The following is a 27,178-nucleotide window of genomic DNA, read 5'->3' on the forward strand; positions in this document are numbered from 1 at the left end:
CTTTCTTCGGAGGCGGCCAATGAAGATCATGTAGTGATCTGCTCACCTCGTGCAATTAGGAATCCTATTGGAAGCACGGTAGAAACCTTTCTCAGCGCAAGGGCCGCATTTCCTTACAGGCAACCTCTGAGGGGCCACATCCCACAGGTGGGCAGGGTGTGGGGTTTTCTCCTCCCTTCTGGAGCTTTTGGCAAATGATGCGTTGTTGTGGCGGCAGGTGGCTGTTGCAAGACACCAGTTGCTGGAAACCGGTGGAGGGAAGGATGACTCTGGTGATCAAATCCTGCTTGCGGAGACGGGCCATTGGCCTGATCCAGCAGGTGATCTTCTGGTGTTCTTAGCAGCTTATCAAATCAAAAGCAGTTTGATTCACTGCAGCAGTTTGACTCACATCTGGCAGAGCTCTTCTTCGGCTTGCACCCAGCGGTTCTGAGGACATCTCCAAGGTCAAGTAAGGAATTGGTGGCTGAGCCAAGACCCACAGCCTTACACACACACACACACACACACACACACACACACACCCTCTAGTGTTTAAAGCCACAAAATGCCTCTCTGCACCCTGGGGCTGTTTTCGCATCAGGCATCTGTTTCTGCTCTCGGAGGCGGGTGCAGAATCTCAATTCCTCCGGGCGGCGTAAAGATTAATTACAAATGGGCCTTTAAAAATAAATTTGACAATTTAGATGCAGGAGGAGAGAGGGAAATAAAACTGTGACTCCCATTAGGAACAAGATGACTCCTAAATACACTGTGTTAACAGCGTTCAGAAGCAGCCGAAATGTCGGCCTCCAGCCAGCTGCCTCGGGCGCGTGAGCAGGAGGAGGCCGGAGGCGGCGGCTGGAGTTGCGCGGAGGGCAGGCGAGTGTGAAAATTAATTAGGCACCAGGGCTTTTACCGGCGAGGCGGGAGGGGAAACAGGGCAAGCCTTCCTGGACTGGCTTCTGAGCCAAATGCCCGGTGCCGTCTCAAATGGCATGTCCAGGCCTAGAACAAGGGAAGGTGTGCAATGGCTGTGCAGCCGATCCTGCCGACACCATTTGCACATTCTGCTGCCTCTCAGCTGCCCCGTCCAACTTCGCTCAGTCAGAGGCCTAAGGAAATACCTGCCACAACAGGTTTGAGCAAGCTGGTCGGAGCAGACCCTTTGTGATGGCTCAGAACCGGAGGAGTCTTGGTCCACACCAGATCCTCTGCCTCTGCATCTGAACCGAGTCTGGGGCCTGATCCTGAAGAGCCCCAGTCTGCACAGGTTCCCCCACAACAAGCACCAGCTGGGCTGAGTCAAGGGCCTGATCCTGCCCTGGCTCCAGATGCGGGGATGACCTCGTTGCCTCCAGCTGGGCCATCTCTTACAGCTGCTCCACTACCGGTTGGGTCAGGGGAGGCTGAGGCGGCCCCTGGGTCTAGTCACCCACCGATGTCTCCCGAGCTGCAGAGACTGAGGTTTGAGAGGAGAGACCTGAGTACTCGTAGGAGGAGTGCTCGCCTTCAGGCGAAACATGGAAGTGAGTCGCCAGGGGATCAGGACCGGCCATTACCCCGACAAAGATAAAAGGCTGTCGGACCCCGCCCCAGGTTGCAGGAGCAACATTGCTGCTGCCTGCCTGTTACCCTGTGCCTGACCTAGCCTGGTTTCCTGCCTTGCCCCTGTTGGACTGACTCCTTGTGGAATCCTTGGATTCAGGACCAGACCTGGACTGTGTTGCTCGGGTTCACCCCAGGGCTCAGCAAACCCTGGACTGCTGGACCATACGAAGGCAAATAGAGTCCAGCCAGCCGCACCTCCAATCCATCACTTCAAGGCCCCTTCCCAGGAAGTGTGTTCTCTGCTCACATCTCTGCTCAGCTTCCCAGGAATCGACGAAAAGCTAGAAACTGGCTTCAAAATGAAACCCGCTTGAAGACCACCCACATTAAGGGACCCTGCATGGCTTTGCCGTCTAAAGGGTCTCTGAGCAGCCTGTAAAGAAATCAGCCCTCTGGAGGAGGCTCAGAGCAGTCAGAACATGTCAGGCTAAGCTCATACACATCCCACCCTTTCTGGTATCTCTGAGATACGCAATGACGGACTACAAATTCCTCTGTTAGAACTGAGCGGATGAAAACTGAAAGAACAGGCTGTTTAGCAGAACAGATTTTCCTTTACGTTTTTATGTGAAAGGGTTTGGATTTTGATAAAAAAAGAGGGGTCGATAATGGAGCCAAAATTCATCCCTGCCTCTCGCCAAATGCTTCTTCTTAACCCTGTCCTGTTCAGGCTCCGGGAGACGATGGAGAAAGGAAGTCAACCGAGTGGCTTCCATGCGGAACTTCCTCCTGCTAATCCCTTTCTCCTTCATTGAGATTTATCTGTTGCCTATTCACTGAGCTGATTCAGCACCACACAAAGATTGGAAGTGGCGGGGGAGATGGGGAACCGAAGGCATTCAGAGGCATTTAAGAACTATCTCCTTGGCCGCAAAGAGCAGCAGGAAGCAGATGCCTCCGCCAAGCCGAGCTCTGAGCTGCTCTCTCTCTGGCTAGGACATTTCAGCGCCCTCTAGCCGTGGCATTGACCAATTTCCCATTTTCAGGTAGGGAGGCAGCTATGGGGCTGACATCTAGCAGAGCTCCTGGGAGCAGTCTTCCATTTGCACTTGGTCTCTTCACCACAACCCAGACCAGCCATTTCCTGGCTACTCCTCTAAATTGGACATTTTTTTTCTTTCTTTGGCAAGCCTTTGTAGCCGAGTAAGATTGTCTTCCATGAACACAGTCTTAAGTGAGTCCATAGTAAAATGAAAATCAGATAGGTGGGACTTGGGGAAGCCCAATGTTTAGAAAAATAAGGCTATGGCAAGAATTTGTTTGCATTGTTCGTTTTTCTGTTTGTGTTCTTTATTTGCGTTATAAAATGAATTAAAAATGGGGGGGGGGGTTAACAGTGAGTCCATAAGGGACTGTGGAGGCCAATTCTGGATCCACACGTCCTTCCACAGTGGGGATGTAGGTTTCCAGGCAGGAGTTGATCACGGTGTGGATTTGCCAAGCGTGCCTTCCTCTTAGCACATTTCTCCCTTGTGTCCTGAGTTCAAGCGTCTTCAGAGCCCACGACATCTTTGGTAAAGGCTGTTCTCCAATTGGAACACTCGCAGGCCAGTGTTTCCCAGTTGTCGGTGTTTATGCTACATTTCTAAGATCGGACGCATTGGGGTCTTTGCCCAAGCAGGGCAGATGCGTGGCAAATGTTCCTTGTGTTCAAGACCTCAGTGAAAACAACTGAAGGCTTATGACAGCCAGGGCGGAGGAGAGGCATGGAAAAGGAGATGAAGGTGAGGATCACCAGTTACCATACAACCACTACAGCTCATTAATAAGGTCCATCTTAATTCCTGTAGCTCTCTGCAATAGGGAGGAGGACACAGTGAACAGAATGATCCATCAGTGGAAGCATTAAAAGCTGGGTGTTGGGAGGGTTTGTTTCCAATGCCCATTTCTTAGTACTACTACTAATAATTTATTATTTATACCCCGCCCTTCTGGCTGAGTTTCCCCAGCCACTCTGGGCGGCTCCCAATCGAGTGTTAAAAACAATACAGCATTAGAGCAGCTTGGATCATAGAACTGTGGAGCTGGAAAAGACCCAGGGTTCACCGTGACGTCCAACCCCTGTAGTGCAGGAACCACAGATCATACAGCCTTTGCAGGAATAGTGGACCCAGAAGGTTTTGCTGAGCCTTTTCGCCAAGAGGAGAGGGTGCTTCTCCCAGAAAAGCTCGATGTGCCTCAAAAGACCTCGGTTTAGCAGGGCAGAAAGACGATTCCAGCTCGGCCCCGGCTGCCAAAGCTATACACAGCCCACGCCACGTGCCCTGCACAGCTCCCAAATTACAGAAGCTTCCCCCACAGGAACGATTCACGCAGATCCCCTTTATCCAAAATCACAGTGATCAACCAAGGGTCCCAAACCCAAAAGGTCCCTGTTGTGCTTCTGCGCTATGAAGTCTCTCTTCGTTTCAGCTGATAATGCTCTTCAGGCAGGTTTCTCAAGCGCTCGGCAGCCTGTGGGGAAAAAAGGGAATTGGTGTGCGCACTGTTAGAATTCCTGGTCCATGACTGCAGTCATGGGATTTTTGTCTATCACATGACGGTGTATGTTTTGACTCCACAGAGTGGGAAGTGACGGAGACAGGATGTTTGTGTTACTGTGTTCCATGAAGTGGGACGATTGTCCTTTGTTCTTTTTCTCTTTGCTGTCTGATGCTAGAGAGAGAAAGAGGGAGCCATGTTGCAGTGCTCCGTGTGTCTTTATATGTAAATAAAGTAGATTAGCCAAAATGCTGAGTTGTTGAGGTCTGTCACGCAATTTGTGCAAACTCTGTGGATCTCTAAGTGTGCCGGTGTCGGTTGGCATCGGCCGCTGTCATGTTCGGGCTGAAGAAAGCTTATGAAGCTCCCGAACGATCGACCAGGAGGGAGGTAATGCCCGTCAGTCGGGCGTGTGTCTCTGCCAGGGTCCTACTTGAGTGTAGGCTGAACTCCTGACAGTCAAAGAGAAGGCCCAGGAAAAGGAGAGCCTCTCTGCCCCAATCCAACCAGGCCTCAAACTTGCTAAAGAAGAAAGAGCTTAGAATAACTCTATTCCAGCAATATTCACCACTGCCCCTCCTGTCGCCTTCTTTCTTGTTTCCACAAACTTCTGCCATAAATTGCTTTCTTAACCCATTCACAATGTGTATCTAAGAATGTAAGACGAGCCTGCTGGATTACGCCAATGGCCCATTGTGGACAACCAGATGTTGTGGGAAACCCAGAAGCAAGATTCAAGCACAACAGCAGGACTCTCCTCTCCTGTGGTTTCCAACACCTGATATTTGGAAGCATTGCTGCATAGCCAGAGCAGAGCCATCATGGCCAATAGCCATCGAAAGCCTTCTCCTCCATCAATTGGTCCAATCCTCTTGTAAAGCCATCTAGGATTGGCGGCCATCACTGCCATCTTGTGGCAGGGAGTTCCGCAGTTTAAATATGCGCTTTCCTCTGCCCTGAATCTCCCAATGTTCAGCTTCACTGGATGTCCACGAGGTCGTGTTATGAGCGAGGGAGGAAAAACTTACCTCTTCCCAGGCCAAGCCCCGTTTTACAAACTCTTATCCTGTCCCCTCTTTACTTGCCAAGTTCTACTCACCTGCTCGGGCGTCAAGTCCCTCTGAGCCTGAGCCAGCATTTCGTAGCCAACCATGAACTTGCGGACGGTGGCCGAACGCAGCAAAGGGGGGTAGTAATGGGCGTGCAGCTGCCAGTGGCTGCAGTCGGCGTCAAGGTAGGGTCCTGTTGGGGCTCCTATTAGAGGAGGAGAGAAAAGGGAGTGAGGCTGGGGCACCGCAAGGCAGAGCGTCAGATGCCGGTTAGTGCAGGGGATGCAGATGCGTTGGCTGGATCAGGCCCAAATGAGTAAATTTGACCCTCACCGTCAGGAAGGGAAGGCTGGGAAGGAATTCTGCCCTGCAGAGGACCTTAAGGTCCATGAATAACCATAGTTTAGAGGTCCTGGGCTCTAAGGAAGTCGGACTATCCTCCACCAGGGCCAGGGCCTTCTCAGTGATGGCTCCGACCTGGTAAGATGCTCTGTCCCATGAGACTAGTGCCCTTCAGGATTTAACCTCCTTCCATCGGGCCTGTAAGACAGAGATATTCCGCCTGGCCTTTAATTTGAATTCAGCCTGATCTTTTATTTCCCTTCCCTTCCCCTCCCCTTTTATGAAGATCACCTGCTCTGCGACCCCACAGCTAATTCTCCCCTGGCCTCCTCGCTGGCCCAAATAGGACTAATTTAGCCAGCTAGCCCTGGTGATTATCTAATGCTTATTAAATGGATTTCTCCTAAATTGATTTCTGAACTTTGAATTTTATTGTTATTCATGCTTTTATACTGTATTTTATGCCGCTTTTACAATTAAGTGTTTGTTGTTAGCAGCCCTGAGCCCGGTTTTTGAACCGGGAAGGGCGGGGTATAAATAAATATTTATTATTATTTATTTATTTATTATTAAGAGTTGGTCAAGGAGAGAGGGCAGGACAGGGCAAACAAAGACTCCCGTCCTCCTAACAGAAAAGGGAAGGTTGAGGCAACCTTGCATCACAGGGGGTTGGACAAGATCAAGGCGGCCCAACTATTCGTACCAGGTGGGCTTCAAGAGAACTTCGACACAGAACCAAAATCCTTGGGCACCTGAAATTTCTCTGCCCCACGCTTACCATGCCACCCCATGGAGTAAGGGAAGGAGATCTGGAAGAGGTTGTCATACTTGGTGAGAAGCCTCTTCATGATGGAAGCCAGGCCTGAAAGACAGGAGACCCAAAGACATCAGCCTGCTTGCCTTGTGTGCGCGAAATCTTGCTCAGAAAGCTTCCGTGGATTAAGATGCTTCATATAAAGCTCACAGCCCAAGCTCCGGCCAGCAGCACGAATCCCACCTGAGGCAGCTTTCCCAGGAAACAATTGCCCTGATTCTGCTGCGGCCGACCACAGTCTCAACCTGGCTCCATCACCTGAGACACAAGGCCAATAACATGCGCAGGGCAACAGTGACGGAGCTGCTCTTAAGCACCAACACAAAGTTTGGTGGACTAGGAAGAGGCCCTTCATGGCTTCAATGCGGCCCCATAGATCAAATCATCTATCCTTGACCTTAAAAGACCCCTCCAGATGCTCTGGCCCACCTGCTCTCAAAGACCTTCAGCAGGTGACCTTTCCGCACAACATATTTGCTTATTTAATTGCACTTACAGTCTACCCTTTTCCTACAGGGAGATTGAGGCGGCGTATGTGGTTCGCCCCGCGGCTTTTTGTTTTCAAGAAAAATAGGTGCCAGAACTCACCACGAACTACTGCCATGCGCTCTTTGTGGGGCTACCTTTGAAGGTGACCCGGAAACTACAACTAATCCAGAATGCGGCAGCTAGACTGGTGACTGGGAGCGGTCGCCAAGACCATATAACACTGGTCTTGAAAGACCTGCATTGGCTCCCAGTACGTTTCCGAGCACAATTCCAAGTGTTGGTGCTGACCTTTAAAGCCCTAAATGGCCTGCACCCAGTATACCTGAAGGAGCGTCTCCACCCCCATCATTCAGCCCAGACACTGAGGTCCAGCGCCGAAGGCCTTCTGGCGGTTTCCTCGCTGCGAGAAGCAAAGCTACCTGGAACCAGGCAGAGGGCCTTCTTGGTAGTGGCACCCTCCCTGTGGAACGCCCTCCCATCAGATGTCGAAGAGAAAAACAACTACCAGACTTTTAGAAGACATCTGAAGGCAGCCCTGTTTAGGGAAGCTTTTAATGTTTAACAGACCACTGTATTTTAATACTTTGTTGGAAGCTGCCCAGGGTGGCTGGGGAAGCCCAGCCAGATGGGCGGGGTATAAGTAATAAATTCTATTCTATTCTATTCTATTCTATTCTATTCTATTCTATTCTATTCTATTCTAATCTAGAGGTCTTAGCAGACCGCAAGCTTCACCTGAGTCAATGGTGTGATGCAGCAGGAAGAAAAAAAAGATTCTATGATTCCTGTATTGGGTGGGGCATAAATAATACAGTGGTGCCTCGCAAGACGAAATTAATTCGTTCCGCAAGTTTTTTCTTCTTGCGAGTTTTTCGTCTTGCGAAGCACGGTTTCCCATAGGAATGCATTGAAAATCAATTAATGCGTTCCTAGGGAAACCGCCTTCAGACCAGGTCCGGGGACAGTCTGTCCCCAGACCTTTTCTGAAGGCTGGCGGGGGAAGAAGGAGTTCCCCGCAGGGCTCTCCAAGCTGCGGATAGCAGCCTGCTGCCCCGCACGAGGGGCGCTCTTTAGCTCTGCAAGCTGCGGATAGGCGCAGCAGGCTGCTATCCGCAGCTTGGAGAGCCCTGCGGGGAAGTCCTGAAGGGCTCCCCAAGCTGCAGGTGTCTGCCCCGCGCGAAGGGCGCTCTGTTCTGAATGTTGGCGGTGGGGAGGAAAAACCCTCCTCCCACCGCAAGCCCCGGGAAGGCTGCGCGCCTTCTCCTCTGTTCCCGGACCTCCCACCACAAGCCTTCAGGACAGGTCTGGGAACAGAGGAGAAGGTGCGCTGCGTTTCCCCGCTGTCCCAGGAGATTTCCCTATGGGCTTTCGTCTTGCGAAGCAAGCCCATAGGGAAATTCGTCTTGCGAAGCCTCTAAAAATCGGAAAACCCTTTCGCCTTGCGGGTTTTTCGTTTAGCGAGGCATTCGTCTTGCGGGGTACCACTGTACATTATATTATTATTATTATTATTATTATTATTATTATTATTATTATTATTATTATTATTATTTTGTTATAGTAAGTTGTTGGGCAACTCGGGGTAGCCCTAAACAGTTGCCAGCTTGACAACATCCGTGCCTCCACCTTCCCTTGCACACACAGACCTCACACCTAAGTGTGCAGGTTCTCCACCCATACAATGCCAAGGGCAGTCTGTTCCTCTGGCAATGCCCCCTCTATTTTCCTTCTTCTTGGATTGCCCCTGCTTCCCTTGTCCCCACATTTCAGGGAGGCGGCAGCGCCCGTTCCATGACCCCGCCCTCTTCTGCTGGGGCACTCACTGTCTCTTTCCCCGTCCTGGAGGTCCTGAAGGCGACGGACGTGTCGTCGTCGAGGAAGCAGGAGGGTCTGAAAAGGCCACACCGCCCAGTAAGGCACCACCACCACCCAGTCAGAGTTCTCCACCACAATCCGCTCCTGCCAGGGATCACAAAGAGGGGCTCAGCCAGAGGTCCAAGCGCCACTGCCACCCTCCCCACACGCCAGGGGTCCCCGACCTTCCTCTCGGCCTCCAGCTGGGCGTATTCGAGCAGCATGGGGATGCCACGCTCGCAAAGGTGCTTCTGTTGTGTCCGGTCCTCCAGGGAGGCTTCGTTGGGAAGGAAATTGCTGGCCCAGACCTAGGGAGGGGATGAGAAGGGATGCATCAGTGCACCCGGGCAATTCAAAAGCCTCCACGCTCAAGTCTTACCAACTGAGGCGTAGCGGCAGAACATCTGTTTTCAATGCACAAGGTTCCAGATTCAGTCCCTACCAGCATCTCCAGGTAGGGCTAAGAATGTCCCCTGCCTGGAACCCTGGAGTCACTTGCTAGTCAGGGTACATCTGACTCAGGGGAAGGCAGCTTCCAAGGCAACTTCCCCTGGAAAACACAGTGCCTCAACGCACGGTTTATAGTAGGATATTTGCAGGCTTACATTGCCACCATGTGGCCAACATTTTAAGAGCAAGTAAGATAAAGGTAGGGATGCGGATGGCGCTGTGGGTTAAACCACAGAGCCTAGGGCTTGCTGATCAGAAGGTCAGCAGTTTGAATCCTCACGACGGGGTGAGCTCCCGTTGCTCGGTCCCTGCTCCTGCCAACCTAGCAGTTCGAAAGCACGTCAAAGTGCAAGTAGATAAATAGGTACCGCTCCGGCGGGAAGGTAAATGGCGCTTCCATGCGCTGCTCTGGTTCGCCAGAAGCGGCTTAGTCCTGCTGGCCACATGACCCGGAAGCTGTACGTCGGCTCCCTCGGCCAGTAAAGCGAGATGAGCGCCACAACCCCAGAGTCGGCCACGACTGGGCCTAACGGTCAGGGGTCCCTTTACCTTTAAAGGTGGCTGGGCACCAGGATGGTGCCCGACATCTCCACAATCGGGAGATGCACGCGTAGGGAACCTCGGATCGTGACTATTTTCAAGCACATCCTATAGAAGGACTATTTAGCTACGCACCCTGTAGAACTCTACCCATTCTATTTCACCTGCACAATCAGAATGGATTTCAGGAACCTGAAAAGAAGGCAACTTTTGAGCTGCCTGGCCCCCAAATGCCAACTAGGCGTTCCGTTCTGGTGGCTTCAACCCTGGTTTAAGGAGCCATTTGGCACCTAAGCTTATATATCTCAGTTTCTGACACCGATCAGAGTAGAAAAGGAAAGAGTGAGGGAATCAAAGCGAGATGAGCGCCGCAACCCCAAAGTCGGCCACGACTAGACCTAACGGTCAGGGGCCCCCTTACCTTTACCTTTAAGATAAAGGTAAAAGGTAAAGGACGGTTAAGTCAAAGGTGACTATGGAGTTGTGGCGCTCATCTCGCTTTCAGGCCGAGGGAGCCGGCATTTGTCCACAGACAGCTTTCTGGGTCATGTGGCCAGCATGACTAAACCATTTTGGTGCAACAGAACACTGTGACAGAAACCAGAGCACACCGAAAAGCCATTTACCTCCTGCCGCAGCGGTACCTATTTATCTACTTGCACTGGTGTGCTTTCGAACTGCTAGGTTGGCAGGAGCAGGGACAGAGTAACGGGAGCTCACTCCATCCTGGGGATTTAAACCACCAACCTTTTGATTGGCAAGCCCAAAAGGCTCAGTGGTTTAGACTACAGCGCCACCCGCATCCCCTAAAAAGCAACGACAAGGAGGACGTTCCACATGTCGAATCATAGAATTATAGAACTGGAAGGGACCCCCAGGAGTCATCTACACCCCCCCCCCCGCAGTGCAGGAATCTCAACCAATGAATCCCTGACTTTTGGCCATCCAACCTCTGCTTGAAAACCTCTATGGTAGGAGAGTAGTCCACCACCTTCCAAGGGAGTCTGTTCCACTGTCCAACAGCTCTTACTGTCAGCATGTTCTTCCTGATGTTTAGTCGGAATCGCCTTCCGTGCCATTTGAACTCACTGGTTTGGGTCCCACCCTCTGAAGAGCCACGACCAGTCAGTGGAGGCAACACTGAGCTAACTGGCTCAGAAGAAGGCAGCTTCCTAGAAAACCTCCTTACCTGGCAGTGAGGGTGAGGGTTGGAACAGCCCATCATGGCTCCTTTGTTCTCAAAGATCTGCAAGGAGGAAAAGGAGTGATCTTATGCAAGTTTGTGACTGGTACCTCTTAAACCCCTTTTGAACTGACCGGTGGTCAAAGTTCCAAGGCAGGGAAACTGGTTCCCTATTCTGGATTCTTAGTGAAATTGTGCTTTGGTACAGTAAGCCGATTTATACACACCCACAAGTCCCTCTCTAGCCTACACCCAGGCAAACAAGAAGCAGGGACAGAGTTGAAAGATGCATTGCAGCCAGGCAAAAACGACGGGAATGCCAAGGCAGATCAGCTCAGGAGAGCGTCTGGCCTTGGGAGAACCCCAAGAGCCAGTTAAGAGGCAGCAAGGGTTCCCCAGTCCTGCTCCAGATCGCTCACCATTTTTGCCTTCTAAAAGGGAAACTATTGCTTCTCTCCGGGAAGAATGGGCAGCCTAAGAAGGGATGGAGCAGGAGATAATGTAAGAACATAAGAGCCTGCTGGATCAGGCCCAAGGCCCACCTAGTCCAGCATCCTATTCTCACAGGGGCTAAGCAGCTGCCATTATGGGAGACCCGCAGAGCAGGATCCGAGAACAAGAGCCCTCTCCCCTCTCCTGTGGTTTCCAGTAACTGCTATTCCGAAGCATTGCTGCCTCCAGTTATGGGTAGTACAACTCATGCAACACGCTGGCGGCTAATATACACACAACAATTACCAAAATGATTATACATTCTTTATCAATCTTCTGAGACAACTGCAAAACCTTATGCAAAACCACAGAGACTTGCGAACTACCCAACCTAAGATGAACTTATAATGTCTGATTTCAATAGATTTTTCAGGTGCTTAACTCAGTCGTTTGTTTTCTTTATCTTTTGGGGTAAGTTCATGAAGATACCAACAAGAGGTAAGTTCGGTGTTGTTCACAATACTGAGAGATGCTAATGAAGTTGTAGATGGATGTTGATGAAGTTGTAGACAGGGTGCTGGCGTTTTGCACCTGTTTCACCCTGGCGGTCCAAGTAATCAAGAGGCCGCTGTTTGCCCCCAATGGGGCTCTTTTACTGGGGCTTGCAGGTAGCACACTCCCAAGGTAGTTTTCTGGGCTTCTTCAGTAGTCTAATCTCAAAGCCTTGATACGTATATTGATATTCAATTTCATGTTGTTGTTTAGTCGTGTCCAACTCTTCGTGACCCCATGGACTAGAGTACGCCAGGCACTCCTGTCTTCCACTGCCTCCCGCAGTTTGGTCAAACTCATGCTGGTAGCTTCGAGAACACTGTCCAACCATCTCGTCCTCTGTCATCCCCTTCTCCTGGTGCCCTCCATCTTTCCCAGCATCAGGGTCTTTTCCAGGGAGTCTTCTCTCCTCATGAGGTGGACAAAGTCTTGAAGCCTCAGCTCCAGGATCTGTCCTTCCAGAGAGCACCCAGGGCTGATTTCCTTCAGAATGGATCTGTTTGATCTTCTTGCAGTCCATGGGACTCTCAAGAGTCTCCTCCAGCACCAGAATTCAAAAGCATCCATTCTTCGGCAATCAGCCTTCTTGATGGTCCAGCTCTCACTTCCATACATCACTACTGGGAAAACCAGAGCTTTTACTATACGGACCTTTGTTGGCAAGGTGATGTCTCTGCTTTTGAAGATGCTGTCTAGGTTTGGCATTGTCAATTTCATAGAGAATACTATTTCTTGGCTTAAGAGACTGATTTGCTTTGTTGGTATCTTCATGAACTTACCTAGTAGTTCGCAAGTCTCTGTGGCTTTGCATAAGGTTTTGTATTTTTCTCAGAAGACTGATAAAGAATGTATAATCATTTTGGTAATTATTGTGTGTATATTAGTCGCCAATGTGTTGCATGAGTTGTACTACTTCTATCATCAGCACAGGTTGCATTTCTCTAGCCTCCAACTATGGGGGCAGAGCATAGCCTTCGTGACTAGGAGGCATCATTGCTTTCTGTAGCAGCAAGTTCCGTAGTTTAACTATGCTCTGTGTGAAGAAGTAACACACAACAAGCAAGCTACAAGTTACAGAGTTTGAGGGTGCAGGGAGAGAGAAGCACAAGCAAACCTCTTTCATTGTTGTTCCTTCTACTCTTGGACATTAATGTAAGGGTTAGTAAAGACGAAGTGGTTAGGGAACTGCCATCGGCTTAGAGGCGAGGAACAGAAGGGCAGCTGTGTTACAGGAAGCCTCGGAAAACCCAGTGATGGAGTTCCTCTTCCGGGGAGGAGGAAAGCCCCACCTCTAGTGGGGAAGAGGTGCAAGAACCAGAGGTCCTAGGCAAGGCCGACAGGAGGGAAACACGCCCTTGCCATCTCCCGTCCTGCGCAGCAAAGAGGGAAGGAGACGGTTGGGGGTAAAGAAACTCTTATGTTGGGGGAGGTCCAAAAACAGACCACTCCCAGATTCTGCTAGCGATTGAGCCAGACATGAACTTTAGACGCTCTTCACTGTAAATAGTTTGCACCAAAATAAAGCCTGTAAAAGACAGGTTGGAGTCCTGCCTGGTTACTCTCGAGCAACCACCATCTGGCAGAAGTCCTGGGGCAAGGAGGGGTTGTGGTGGTTGGCGAAGCAACTGACCTGCACCCAGGAGTAAGAGGCACCCAGCTCCACAGCTATCTCCGACCACTTGTCAATCACGCTGCGGATCTCGGCAAGTGACATGAGGGGCAGAGTCATGTCAGACCACGGGTGGAAGCACATCACTTTGCTGGGAGGAAAGGGAAAAGGAGAAGGAGCAGAGATCCTAGAATCAAGTGGCTGGAAGGACCCAGGTTATCAAATCCACCCCAACCCCAGACCATAATCCAGACTAGTCTGCATCCCAAGAGTGGTACCCCGCAAGACGAATGCCTCACAAGACGGAAAACCCGCAAGACGAAAGGGTTTTCTGTTTTGGAGGCGCTTCGCAAGACGAATTTCCCTATGGGCTTGCATCGCAAGACGAAAGCCCATAGGGAAATGCTGGCGGTCGGGAGCAAAGACTTTCGCCCACAGCCGGCCTTCAGAAGAGGACCTCTTCTGAAGGCCGGCGGGGGGCAAAAGTCTTTGCTCCCCCCCGCCTGCCTCCCCCCCGCCTGCCCCGGGCGATCTTAAAATGCTGGCGGGCGGGAGCGAAGCGTTCGCTGCCGACCCCCAGCATTTTAAAATCTCCCTGTGTCCTGGGAAGATTTTAAAATGCTGGGGGTCGGGAGCGAAGCGCTGCAGACCCCCAGCATTTTAAAATCTCCCCGTGTCCTGGGAAGATTTTAAAATGCTGGGGGTCGGGAGCGAAGCGCTGCAGACCCCCAGCATTTTAAAATCTCCCCGTGTCCTGGGAAGATTTTAAAATGCTGGGGGTCGGCAGCGCTTCGCTCCCCACCCCCAGCATTTTAAAATGCTGTTCCGAAGTGGGGCGGGGGGGCGGGAACACCTGGCCCCGCCGCCCCACTTCGGAAAGCTCTTCCGAAGTGGGGAGGGGGGTCGGGAACACCTGGCCCCGCCGCCCCACTTCGGAAAGCTCTTCCGAAGTGGGGAGGGGGGGCGGGGACACCTGGCCCCGCCGCCCCACTTCGGAAAGCTGTTCCGAAGTGGGGCGGGGGGCGGGGACACCTGGCCCCGCCGCCCCACTTTGGAAAGCTCTTCCGAAGTGGGGAGGGGGGTCGGGAACACCTGGCCCCACCGCCCCACTTCGGAAAGCTCTTCCGAAGTGGGGAGGGGGGTCGGGAACACCTGGCCCCACCGCCCCACTTCGGAAAGCTGTTCCGAAGTGGGGCGGGGGGCGGGAACACCTTCTGAAGGTGGGCGGGGGGAGAAAGTCTTTGTCCCCCCCCTGCCTTCCCAGGGGCTTTTAAATCGCCCCGGACAGCGGAGAAGTCCTCCGCTGTCCGGAGCGATTTTAAAATGCCGCCCGCCAGCATTTTAAGATAGCCCCGCACAGCGGAGAAGTCCTCCGCTGTCCCAGGGTTTTTTAAAATGCTGGGGGTGGGAAGAAAAGCCCTTGGTCCCCCCCCCCCAGCCTTCAGAAGAGGTCCGGGGACAGACTGTCCCCGGACCTGGTCTGAAGGTGGTTTCCCTAGGAACGCATTAATTGATTTTCAATGCATTCCTATGGGAAACCGTGCATCGCAAGACGAAAAAACCGCAAGACGAAGAGAATTGCGGAACGAATTAATTTCGTCTTGCGAGGCACCACTGTACAGGACAGGTCTGAATGAGGTATGCCACTCCTAAGTGGCTACAGAGCAAACAACTCCACATTTTAATTCATAGAAAGTACACTGCTTAATAATATATATTTTTTTAAACACAAAGCAGTTTACAAAAAGAGTAAAACAGCAGAGGTGACCTTGAGATCAAAGAAATCAAAGCAGCTAACTTGGTTGAAGTCATGCATATGGAAGTGGAAAGCCAGACAGTTGGGCAAATCATGATAAGACGAAGGCAAGGCAAGGCAAGCCTAGTAATTCTTACTCTGCAAAAACTGTTCGCAGTTCCAGGAAAAGGCAGAGAGAAGGACTGGGCCAAGAAGGGGAAAAAAGGGGGGGAGCAATACAAGGCAACCCTAAAGCCAGCCATTCGGCTCAGCAGGAGGGCAGGGCTGGGGAACACAAGTTGACAGATTTACCACACGCCTCGAGCGGACGCTGCACGGAACAAGGGGTGGTCGCCAGCATCTGGGGAAGGAGAGGAAATCCAGTGAGAAACGCAGGGAGGCGGGCAACGGGTGCAATCCAGGAAAGGCAGGAAGAAGCCAGCGCACCAGGAGGTTGCACAGCTGCGACGTCAGCCTCCCCCAGACCCCACAAATTCATCTTCTAGCCCAGCCAGGGACTTGTCATCAGTGCTACTGCTCGACTGCAATCCCGCCCGTCACATCCTGCAGTGAACTCTGTTGCCCCCAGCTCAGGAGGGACTTCCAGGCCCAATGTATACGATGCACACTGTGAAGGGCAGGCGAGAGGTTTGTACAGTCATATCTCCTCTTGAAAATGCTTCATGTTGCGTTTTTTCAGGTTAAAAATGCAGCAAACCTGGAAGTGTTTACTTCCGGGTTTTGCCGTGCGCTGCACGTGCAGAAGTGTTCTGTGCGGTTCGTGGATGCGCAGAAGCGCTCTGTTGCGCTTTGCACATGCGCAGAAGTGCCACTCTGGTTACGGACTTTTCAGGGTGCGAACAACACCCCAGAACGGATCGTGTCTGCAACCAGAGGTACCACTGTTCATGGTGGTGCAACATCCCCTCAGCATACAGTGGTACCTCGGGTTACATACGCTTCAGGTTACATACACTTCAGGTTACAGACTCCACTAACTCAGAAATATCACCTCCGAAATATTAAGAACTTTGCTTCAGGATGAGAACAGAAATTGTGCAGCGGCGGCATGGCAGCAGTGGGAGGCCCCATTAGCTAAAGTGGTGCTTCAGGTTAAGAACGGACCTCCGGAACGAATTATGTTCTTAACCCGAGGTACCACTGTATTGTAAATCAACAAGGGGAAACTGTTCCTAATCCTGGACTACGCAGAGATGTCACACTGCATGGATGCCTGCTGACAGCTCAGGAATTGCCAGTGGATCTCCATGGATGGAGGGGTATCTTTAAGTGCAGCAAACAGGACAAAGAAGATCCCATTATTCTGCAGACTTCAACCATGGCTCCTGCAACAGTGCAGGGCATGAGGTGGACCCAGGCCCTTGCAGTAAGCCAACTGGGGCGCTCCCCAAGAGCACCCGACCGACCCCTGGAATGGAATGCTAGACTGGATGGGCCCTTGGCCTCATCCAGCAAGGCTCTTCTCGTGCCATTACCTTACATTTAATCTTTGTATTGTATTGGTTGTGTTTAGAATAGATTTATGAAAGATTTAGAAAACTTATTGATTAGAATATTTGTATGAGATTGTTTGGGGAAAATACGGGATAACAGATACAATTTTGCTTAAAAGGTATATAGGAAGTGCAGTGTAAGCGATGGAAGTCAATCAATGAAATAAGACAACCAATGAAATTTTATTATTGAGATATTTGTAGAATAAATCTGGAAGAAATTCTTTCAATTTTTCTTCTTATTTTTCTCATTATTTTTTTCTTTTCTTACTTTTTTCTTTTTGTTATTTTTTATATATGCGTGCTTATCTAAAATATATATGTATGTATGTATTTGCAGTATTTTGTTTGTATTTTGTAATAATTATGTTAAATAAAAAATAAAATAAAAGGCTCTCCTCATGTTACATTGCCTGTCAGAAAAGACAAGAGCCCTCCGCAGAGTACTTTAGCAACTTTTGTCACATCAGGATGAGCCTTTGAAAAAATCCAACCAAGATGAGCTCCTTTCCCTCCATCCACATTCCCCTGGGACATCCATGGGCAGCTAACATTTTCCAGCTAAGTCACAGACCCTCAACTTTGAAAAAATGCTGCAACCTGCGGCAGAACTGCCACGTGTCTTTTTTTTTCTCTGACAAGGCCCTTCTGCTTTTAACTGCTGGAATCCTTACGGCTGAACAGGTAGCCCTGCCAGAAACAAAAACACACAGCAACCCTAACTGGAAGCTATTCACTATATTAACAAAGGATCCTGGCTCATACCCTGTGGAGGAGGAATCATTAAATGGGTTCTCCTTGAGCCTCATCTTCCTTGGTAAACGGCTAAGTGCTAATCAGAAAAACCAGGTGAATTCTTACCAGGCTCCGGGGCATCTGGCTGCAGTGCAGGGAAGTCGTTGTCAAAGACAAATGTGCTCTCGTAGTGGGGATTCACCTGCATGAGGACAAACACAGGAAAACACAGATTGCAGTCAGGCTGCTGAGCTGCAGGACTGTAGGGCAGCAACTCTAGTTTCAACTCTCTACCAAATATTTCCAAGATTTCAGTCTTTAGGGCCAGGGGGGAAATTTCCCAAGAATTGAGAGGACAGGGAAGAGAGAGTCAGTCACACCTGCAACCATAAAATCCAATGAAAACCAAAATTCTGCTTTATTGGGATTCCAATATTTCAAGTTGGACAGGATGTGCTATTTTCCGGAGGAACTTGTTTGAAAATGTTTCTCAAGGGGCGATGGTGGAGAGCAGAATGATTTCGGAGAGCTGTGCTGGACAGTAAAAAAAATTAAACCCACCCCACTACTGCCTGATGTTTCTGTGTAAAGCTTCTTGTTGGCTTTTGACTGTCCTGCAGACACTGCTGGAGAGTATTTTTTTAAAAAAAATATCGCAGGCACAAGATAACAGGATCTTTCTGCTTCACAACATACAGGGGGCGGAGTGGCCAGTGTGGTGTAGTGGTTAGAGTGTTGGACTAGGACCTGGGAAACCAAGGTGGAAATCGCCTCGTATCCATGAGCTTACCTGGGTGAATTTATGCCAGTCACTGTCTCTCAGCCTAGCCTAATTCATAGAGTTACTATGAGGATAAAACTGGGGAGGAACAGAGGCAGGCATTCCTCTTTAAGTATCTGGAGAAAAGGTGGGATGCAAAAGTGATAAATAAACACAACTGATGGTTATGAACTGATTTATGGCCTCTGTTATAGGGATGCAGGTGGCGCTGTGGGTTAAACCACAGAGCCTAGGACTTGCTGATTGGAAGGTCAGCGGTTCAAAGCCCCGCGATGGGGTGAGCTCCGGCGGGAAGGTAAACGGCGTTTCCGTGTGCTGCTCTGGTTCGCCAGAAGCAGCTTAGTCCTGCTGGCCACATGACCTGGAAGCTGTATGCCGGCTCCCTCGGCCAGTAAAGCGAGATGAGCGCTGCAACCCCAGAGTTGGCCACGACTGGACCTAATGGTCAGGGGTCCCTTTACCTTTTATGGCCTCCATTGAGGATTGAGGGTGGCCCATGCAGCCCAAGGGGCCTGTATCGCCTCCCTGCCCCAGCAACACAGTACCTGGCCATTGGCTCTCTTGGCTCCGGGGCACAAAGGGTTGCCCGGATCACATCGTGGGATGTCCTCCTGGGGCGGCTTCTCCACCTGCCCCTGCCATGGGCGCCGCATGCGGTGGGCAGAGACCAGCACCCAGTCATCACGCAAGGGGTTGTAGCGCAGGTGCTGGTGCTCTGGGGAGGGAGGGAGCAGAGTTAGAGACGCAGGAGCACAAGGCGGGGGACAGGCGGCTAGGGCACCGGCACCGGCACCAGCATGACCCCTAGGCCCCCTGTCCCCTTTAGCCCTGCCTGTCTCCCTGGCCACAGACCCCTCCACGTCATGACAGAAGCCCCTCCCCTCCAAGGCAAGCCCCACCCACCACACCTAGCAGCAGGCCCCTCCCATTTAAGGCAGGCTCCACCCACACCTAGCAACAAGCCCCTCCCCTCCAAGGCAAGCCCCACCCACCACACCTAGCAGGAGACCCCTCCCATTTAAGGCAGGCTCCACCCATACCTAGCAACAAGCCCCTCCCCTCCAATGCAAGCCCCACCCACCACACCTAGCAGGAGACTCCTCCCATTTAAGGCAGGCTCCACCCACACCTAGCAACAAGCCCCTCCCCTTCAAGGCAAGCCCCACCACACCTAGCAGCAGACCCCTCCCATTTAAGGCAGGCTCCACCCACACCTAGCAACAAGCCCCTCCCCTCCAATGCAAGCCCCACCCACTAGCAGCAGACTCCTCCCATTTAAGGCAGGCTCCACCCACACCTAGCAACAAGCCCCTCCCCTCCAAGGCAAGTCCCACCCACTAGCAGCAGACTCCTCCCATTTAAGGCAGGCTCCACCCACACCGAGCAACAAGCCCCTCCCCTCCAAGACAAGCCCCACCCACCACACCTAGCAGCAGACCCCTCCCATTTTAAGGCAGGCTCCACCCACACCTAGCAACAAGCGCCTCCCTCACAAGGCAAGCCCCACACACCTCCAGCAGCAACAAGCCCCTCCCCTCCAAGGCAAGCTCCACCCACACCTAGCAGCAGGCCCCTCCCAAATCAAGCCCCGCCCTTCTGCATATCAACCCTCGTCTCCTTGGCAACAGCGCCCTCCCACCCCGTGACACTAAAGAACGGGGCGGGGCTAAGACAGGCCTCTCAACTCCCCAGCCCGCACCCTCCACCGCGCTCTCCCCGCAGGAGGTACCGCTGGGCTGGAACTTCTCCGCCATCCTCCGCCGCTTCCTTCTCTCCGGCCCCGCCAGCCCATCACGTGACCGTCAGCGCACCGTCACGTGAACTTGCCCCGAAGGGCGCGCGGGTCAGCCCGAGGCGACGGACGCACGCGGTTGGCCGAGCCGCCTCACGTGACAGAACGCGCCCGGTGATGGCGAGGGCGGAGCGAGGAGATGCGCGCGCGAAACGGCCTTCGAAGAGCGTCGCCCCGGATCGCCATTGGCGGGGACGCTCGAGCGTCTTCTGCCGCTATTGGCCGGCGGGCGCTGCGCGGGCCGTGATTGGCCGGCCGTTCTGAGGCGGCGAGGCTTGCCATTGGCTCTCCCCGGGGTCGTCAAGCTGCCCGTGGCGCAGGCGCGGTAGCCCCGACCCGCCTCCGCCTCCGCCTCCTGCTGCTGCTGCTTCGCCTCCTTCTCCTCCTCCTGCAGCGTCTTCGGGATGCGGTGGCTGCCGGCGCCGCGCTGGGCCGGGCGCTTCGCGCGGGGGGCGGTGGCCGTGACGGCGGCGGCGGCGCTGCTGGTGGGGGCGCTGCGCTGCTGGGTCGCCCTCTCGGCCTCGTCGCGCCGCTTCGAGTTCGACCCCCAGGAGATCGCGCGCCTCGCCAAGCACCACGCAGGCGCGTCACGGGGGACGGGGGGCCTCCCCGGGCAGGGGCAGTCTACCTTGGGGGGGGGGGAGAAGGGGGTCTGGTCGGGGGGTCTCTGTCTCGGGGGGGGGCTTCGGGTTCTTAGGCTGAGAGATCCACCAGGCAGAAATGTAGTAAACAGAAATAATAATAATAACGGGGTTTTTCAGCTGCCCTTGCTTTTAATTCGGAAGGCACCATGAGTTCCTGTCAGGAGAAAAGGGAGGGTGTAAATATTTAGAGTGGTACCTCGGGTTACATACGCTTCAGGTTACAGACGCTTCAGGTTACAGACTCCGCTAACCCAGAAATAGTACCTCGGGTTGAGAACTTTGCTTCAGGATGAGAACAGAAATTGTGCTTCGGCGGCACAGCAGCAGCAGGAGGCCCCGTTAGCTAAAGTGGTGCTTCAGGTTAAGAACAGTTTCAGGTTAAGAACAGACCTCCAGAACGAATTAAGTACTTAACCCGAGGTACCACTGTATATGCTGTGAACTGCCCTGAGATATATACAAATTTTATAAATTTAAATAAATATGTGATGATAAGGATACGCCTCACTTCTCTGTTGTTGAAAATTCGTGGTGTGGTTTACCTTAAAAACAAACAAGCCCTAACCAATGAAATTACCAATAAGGTAAAAAAAAATCATTGGTGATGGTTTGAGGCTTTCGAAAATTTAAAACAGCCGTAGGTCAAAATTTGGAGTGATTTTCTAAACACTGGTGTCCAGCCCTGCTTCAACCCAGAGGCCGGGCAGCCGTCTGCCAGGGCTGCTTTAGTTGTGGCTCCTGCAATGCAGAGAGTGAGCCTTTGAGGTGCCCTTCCAAATGTACATTTCTTTGACTCCCGGTGGGCTTTTGAGGGGGAAGAGCCATTTGTTTTAACTTCAGCTCATTTCTTTTTTAAAGGAAAGGTGTGGCGTGAAAGGTTTTGGATGAATTGAAATGCATAAATGTTTTCAGATCTATGGAGAAGGAGGCATTTGCTTGGCCTGTTCCAGTCTTCCTCAGGCAGCACCTTACCTTCCATCTCTGTCCCAGAACACACAAAACATCTCAGCCTGCTTGATGTTAATGGAAAAATCAACAGGGAGCAGCTTTCTTAAGCTCAGCTTGCTGCCCCTTGCTTGGCCACTATCAGGGATTGTGTTTAGAGAGACAGGTCTTGCCAAGCGAAACAGTTTCGGGACTAAATAATTAGTTTTTAAGACTTGATACTGATCTCTTACATGCTCAGACCGTGTAAAGTCAAATGCTGATGGTGTGGATGGACTCCCAGCTTATTATAAGAGGGAGTCATCTGATCTGTTCTACCCAACAAGGGATAGAAGCTTCATTTCCACTTTCACATGAAAGGGAGGCTGTCCTCACCAGGACTCAGTTTGGCCTTTCCCCCCCTCTTCCTACAGGCCTGGACCACGAGTTGGCTTTTTCCAAGATCATTGTGGAACTGCGCAAGAAGCACCCAGGACACATCCTGCCAGATGAGGACTTGCAGTGGGTGTTTGTCAATGCCGGTGGCTGGATGGGTTCCATGTGCCTGCTCCATGCTTCCTTCTCTGAGTACGTTCTGCTCTTTGGCACAGCCATCGACGCTGGGGGACACTCAGGTAAGCTAGATTGAACCACACAGGATGCTGATATGGAGGGTCAGAGAAAAAGATTTCTCTCTTCGAGTATCAGGAGAATAGAATTGGCTCCTAAGCTTAGAGGAGGTTTTAAGTTTGACCTACAATTTCATTGGTGGTGTTGGTGCAGATTATGCAGTCCATTTGGATTTGGGCACAAGGAACATTACTTCATACGCGTTTTCTGCATCCATATGCATTTTTAGCTAGAAGTAGATCCTCTTACAAATGGTAGAGCTTGCTCCTGAGTTAGTGCATATTCGAGCATTAGCCATAAAGGGTGGATGTCGGCAAGCTGCTGTGTCTCAGTGCACATCCTGTAGAACTGGGAGTGATGTGTTTGCAGATGGCTCACCTGCTTAAACAGGCTGCCACATTTTGCACTAACTGCAGCTTTTGGATCACCTTCAAGGGTGGCCCCAAGTAGAGAGCTTTACATTTATTGAAACAGGAGGTTAAAAAGGTAAAGGTACCCCTGCCCGTACAGGCCAGTCGTGTCCGACTCTGGGGTTGCGTGCTCATCTCGCTTAAGAGGCCGGGAGCCAGCGCTGTCCGCAGACACTTCCGGGTCACGTGGCCAGCGTAACGAAGCTGCTCTGGAGAGCCAGCACCAGCGCAGCACACGGAAACGCTGTTACCTTCCCGCTATAAAGCGGTACCTACTTATCTACTTGCACTTAGGAGTGCTTTTGAACTGCTAGGTGGGCAGGAGCTGGGACCGAACGACGGGAGCTCACCCCGTCGCGGGGATTCGAACCGCCGACCATACGATCGGCAAGTCCTAGGCGCTGAGGTTTTACCCACAGCGCCACCCGCTAGCTGGCAAATCAACCAGAGCTTGGTAATAGGCACTCTGCCCTACTGACGCCACTTGGTCTTCCGCTCCATCGAGACCTGATTGGCTATTCAATTCTTGAAGGCAGGAGCCACCTTTCCACACTCCTTCCTTTGGTGTAACCCACCCTGCCGCTGGTCTCTCCGTCCCCCACTTCCTCACCAAATGATAAGACCTCTACAGCTGGCGGAGGATGAGATTTTGGCATTGCTTTCTCCATCTCCCTCCAAACAAGCAGTTACAGTAAGAGCAGTCAAATCTCGTCTACTGAGTTTTGTTGCCTCTTAGTCCTTAACTGCTACTGGATGCTGTTTCTTCCCTTGCAGGTCGATACTGGGCCGATATCTACGATACCATCATCTCGGGGACCTTCCGGCAGTGGAAAGAAGGAACAACCAAAAGCGAGATCTACTACCCAGGTGAGTTGCGTGTTCCTTGTAAGGTGATGCTTCTGTGGGAGGCGGAGCAGGATGAGACTCTTTAAGTGTTGTCTCCTGTCTGTGCAGGAGATACCATCATCCACCGGTCTGGAGAGGCCACATCAGTGCAGTGGAGTGCCGGCACATGGATGGTGGAGTACGGCCGCGGTTTCATCCCTTCGACGCTCCCCTTTGCCCTTGCTGACACAATCTTCAGCACTCAGGACTTCCTTACCCTCTTCTACACTGTGCGTGTTTACGTCAAGGGGCTGCTCCTGGAGCTCAATGCCTACTTCAGCGACTCGGGCTAGTGAGCGCTCGCTGCTCCTTGGCTCCAATTCAGTCATCATCCCCCTTGAAATGGAAGGCTCTCCTCCCTCCCTGCCTCCCCTTGGCTGTGCTGTGTACTAGAGAGCAGTGGTGTAGCTCGTGTGCTCAGAAATACCCACACAATACTGGGAGCATCATGCGTGTTTCAGCAGGCATAGAGAGGGATCTACTAGCAGTAAGAGGGAATCCTGTCTTCCTATCTTTCAATACCTGAATGCTTCCTTCATGTATTTCTGTAAGTCTGCTGTGCTCTGCAATGTGATTTAATGGGCGCTTTAATGGAAATCTTTAATGGAAATATGGACAGCCAACATTCAGGGTTTCTTTGGCCATGCATAGACGAGAGAGAGGCTGTTGCATTACATTCTGGGTGTGATTGAGCCACCTTAGGATGCAACCTAATGAGCTCGTGTCAGTGCATGACTTTTGCTTTGCTTTGCTTTTTGGGGGGCGAGGGGGCGGTACTTGAAACATATATACACATACCACCCTCTCTAGAAATGAATGGTGTTGGAGCAGCAGGAGTACAATGAGAGTCTCTGAGCTCCCCCAGTATATTTGCACTACTGTTTAACACAGACAAAAAAAATGCTTCCTGCTAAATTTTGATCCTCTCCTACCCACCCCCCTGGATTCAACGTGGGCATTTTCCTGTTCCTCTGTCAGTAGGTGTGGTTGGTTCTGTGGGGCGTGCTGTGTGGGGCACTTGGCTCTTGGTCTGTGTTTGTAACATGACTTTTCCTGTATGTCTTAATCCCCATGGGGCCAGTGTCGGGGAGGGAGCTGCCTTCCACCCTTCCACTCTCAAAATGGGTTGCACGTTCTCCAGAGGACCTCATCCATTTTTATCCTGTAATACTAATACGGAGAGCCGCTGTCCATCGCCTTAACTTAGAGCCTTACTCTGGTGGCCTCTTCAGCTATGCACGCATGTGTAGATATATAGATATATATATTTGTATACCTCTTAGTGTTGATGTCTGTGGCAGGATGCCATATGGCCACTGTTCCCAGGGATGGTTTTTGATTCAACCCTGGGGTGAGAATCTCGGTTGGACCAGACACTGCTCTTATTTCTTTTTTTCTTCCACAGTTCCTAATTGGCCTTGAGCCCAAAGGTAGAATTTTTAGGCTCAAAATTCAACTGGGGTTGGGGGGGTGGGGAGGTGTAGGGCTAAACCCAGGGATGATTTCATGGGGGTGGCAAAACTGGGTGAAAATTTTGCTTGGGCTTCCTGTTGGGTGGCCATAGTGGTGGCTCTTCACTATGGCTTCCTGTTGGGTGGCCATAGTGGTGGCTCTTCTCTCTTTTCCCTTCCACTGTTTCTTTAGCAAAGACAGAACTCATCTTTACCACCACCAAATGTCAGTTGCAACCCCTCCCCCCTGGTATAGTAAAGTTCCAGGATATTTGGATGGCTGGGAGGGTGAGAGAACTGGAAGCCCCAAGAGGAGCAGAGTTTTTAAGGACCCCTCTCATGTATTGTGCAAACTGCCTGCCTTCAAGTTGCCTACAAATGGGACTATGAAATTTGGCGGGGTTGCCCTAGCCGTTGTTCCAAAGGTTTTGATAGATCATGTATCTCTGTCCTAGTCACTTCCTCTTAGCACCTAATAACCGTGTTCTTCAGATAACTGACTCTGCAGAAGAAACCTTCCTTTCCCCTGCAAATGGAATCTTATTTGGTGGCAGGGCCACCCCAGAAAGTTAAGGATTGCAGAAGCTGTGCTTGCCAGCCCTGAGACCTTGTTCCCACCTCTGTCTTTCCAAACCATATTTTCTTCTTTCCAATCTTTTCACTTGAAATGCTGTTGTAACTGGACAGGATGTTTTTCTTCCACCCCTATCTATCATTTACCCCCAGTTCCTTCGCTTTTCTTCCTGGGGATTCCATCTAGTTCCCACATGTGCAAATAGAGACTGTTCTTTTGACTTGGGTCGTGTTTGCGGCAGTTCCTGTTCAAGAGGGAAAGAGAAAGAGCTGAGCCGGAGTGCTGGCATTCCCCACAGTTGCTGACAACCTTCCTGGGCTTTCTCCCCACCCATGACAACACTTGTATGGGGAGGCTGCAGTGCAGACTGCATGGTCCAAGGCAGTTGCAATTTATTCCTTTTGGCTGTTTTGGTGGCAGGTGACAAGTGTAGCTAAAATGCTCAAACCCCTCCTGCAGCTGCGTAGGTGTGCCTTTAGAAAGGTCACCCCAGGTGCTCAAATATGGGTACTTGGTATGCTTTTGTCTAAAAACCCTGGAGCCAGGTGCTAGCTTACCTAATGGTCCCAGCTGATTAGCAAGCCTTAGAACATGAAAGGGCAGCTAGTTCCCCTTCTTTAATCCACCCACCCCAATTTCCCCTGGGGCTGAACACTTCTTTATTTGAATCAGGATGCAGTGATGGTTGCAGGCAGCCAGCCTGTTTGCAGGCTTCCTCCGTCCCAGCTTCTGCTAGCTCCTGTCAGAGGAGTCCCATGGGCTAGCATTAGCAGCGGCTGAGAATCGGATGCGTTTCCAGTACAGTATCCTTGTCACCATCAGCCAAATGTGTAGCATGTGTCTGGTTACTGTCTCAGTTACTGCAACTGCGCCTCCGTGCGCAGCGGACCTGGGTGTTTTGTTTGCCAACCAGTGTTTGAGAATAAATTGGTGTGTATGATTGTTATACTTGGACAAAAAGATAATATAATGAACCATGATTAAACTCGCCGTTGTGTGTCTGCTTTTGTTATTGATTGTTGAAAACAGTGGCAAAATGAATTATTTGCTTCATATTGGTCTTTGTAGGGCAACTGCAAGCTGGAAAGTAGATCTGTGTGACCTTCTTTCCAGATCCTTAGTAGATGTTCAGGCTCATTTGTCACACCTCATGCTGCAAGGCCCCCGTGCATTTCCAAGACGTGCATCTTTTCCACTGGAAGAAACAAAAAACGATGCCTTATTAGTTGGCTTAACACTGATTTTAAGGGAGGAGGGGACTCGTGCAGAATTAACACTTTTCTGGCAAGGATTAAAGATGAGAGAAAGAAACACGAGAGAGTGAAGGGTAAACTGCCTGCAGGATTATGGTGATCCCTGGAGTAGAGGAGTACTCCTTGGGATTTTGATTAAGAAAAACTGTAAAACTTGTCCCTCAGCAGGAGCCAGATTTGCCTGTCTCCAGACCCTGAACTTACAGGTGCCATCGTTCAAGAGCACAGGTGTCACTGAAAGGCCTTCAGGACACTTAAGTTTTGAAAGGGTCATCCTTTGAGTATATAATGTTTTGAGCATATAATGCCAATCCTCTGGGCCCAATTCAAAGTACTGGTTTTAACCTAGATTCAGGTAGGTAGCCGTGTTGATCTGATGCAGTCGAAATAAATAAATTGCCCAGGAGCACCTTAGAGGCCAACTAAGTGTGTTCTGGGTATAAGCTTTCATGTGCATACATATCT

The 27,178-nt window shown here is 51.2% G+C and overlaps 2 protein-coding genes across 2 annotated transcripts; one reads left to right on the forward strand and one right to left on the reverse strand.

Annotated features, from left to right (window-relative positions):
* Positions 1-2,124: 2,124 nt before the first annotated feature.
* GALT (galactose-1-phosphate uridylyltransferase) lies at positions 2,125-20,024 on the reverse strand. Its single transcript, XM_082242165.1, has 11 exons — positions 19,880-20,024; positions 18,696-18,865; positions 17,496-17,571; positions 15,433-15,481; positions 13,407-13,536; positions 10,799-10,855; positions 8,805-8,927; positions 8,589-8,724; positions 6,241-6,324; positions 5,171-5,325; positions 2,125-4,044 (listed from the first exon to the last, which is right to left on the reverse strand). The coding sequence occupies exons 1-11, from the start codon at positions 19,902-19,904 to the stop codon at positions 3,979-3,981; spliced, it is 1,071 nt and encodes a 356-aa protein (XP_082098291.1). The 5' UTR covers positions 19,905-20,024; the 3' UTR covers positions 2,125-3,978.
* A 307-nt stretch (positions 20,025-20,331) lies between these two features.
* On the forward strand, positions 20,332-25,000 carry SIGMAR1 (sigma non-opioid intracellular receptor 1). Its single transcript, XM_082242277.1, has 4 exons — positions 20,332-20,524; positions 21,945-22,145; positions 23,325-23,417; positions 23,505-25,000. Exons 1-4 carry the CDS (start codon positions 20,347-20,349, stop codon positions 23,726-23,728), a joined length of 696 nt encoding a protein of 231 aa, XP_082098403.1. The 5' UTR covers positions 20,332-20,346; the 3' UTR covers positions 23,729-25,000.
* The last annotated feature ends 2,178 nt before the right edge of the window (positions 25,001-27,178 follow it).

Source organism: Podarcis vaucheri (assembly GCF_965113315.1).
Source record: "Podarcis vaucheri genome assembly, chromosome: 11".
In the NCBI taxonomy this organism is placed as follows: domain Eukaryota; kingdom Metazoa; phylum Chordata; class Lepidosauria; order Squamata; family Lacertidae; genus Podarcis; species Podarcis vaucheri.

What these genes read in the sequence shown, in the direction of transcription:
- GALT (XM_082242165.1), bottom strand. Translation starts at nt 19,904, where the DNA reads ATGGCGGAGAAGTTCCAGCCCAGCG. An exon ending in ACCCTCACCCTCACTGCCAG is followed by an intron (nt 8,928 to 10,798) that starts GTAAGGAGGTTT and finishes TCCCCTCCCTAG; the next exon opens with GTCTGGGCCAGCAATTTCCT. An exon ending in AGCTGGAGGCCGAGAGGAAG is followed by an intron (nt 8,725 to 8,804) that starts GTCGGGGACCCC and finishes GATCCCTGGCAG; the next exon opens with GAGCGGATTGTGGTGGAGAA.
- SIGMAR1 (XM_082242277.1), top strand. Translation starts at nt 20,347, where the DNA reads ATGCGGTGGCTGCCGGCGCCGCGCTGGGCCGGGCGCTTCGCGCGGGGG. An exon ending in CCTCGCCAAGCACCACGCAG is followed by an intron (nt 20,525 to 21,944) that starts GCGCGTCACGGG and finishes CTCTTCCTACAG; the next exon opens with GCCTGGACCACGAGTTGGCT. An exon ending in AAGCGAGATCTACTACCCAG is followed by an intron (nt 23,418 to 23,504) that starts GTGAGTTGCGTG and finishes CTGTCTGTGCAG; the next exon opens with GAGATACCATCATCCACCGG.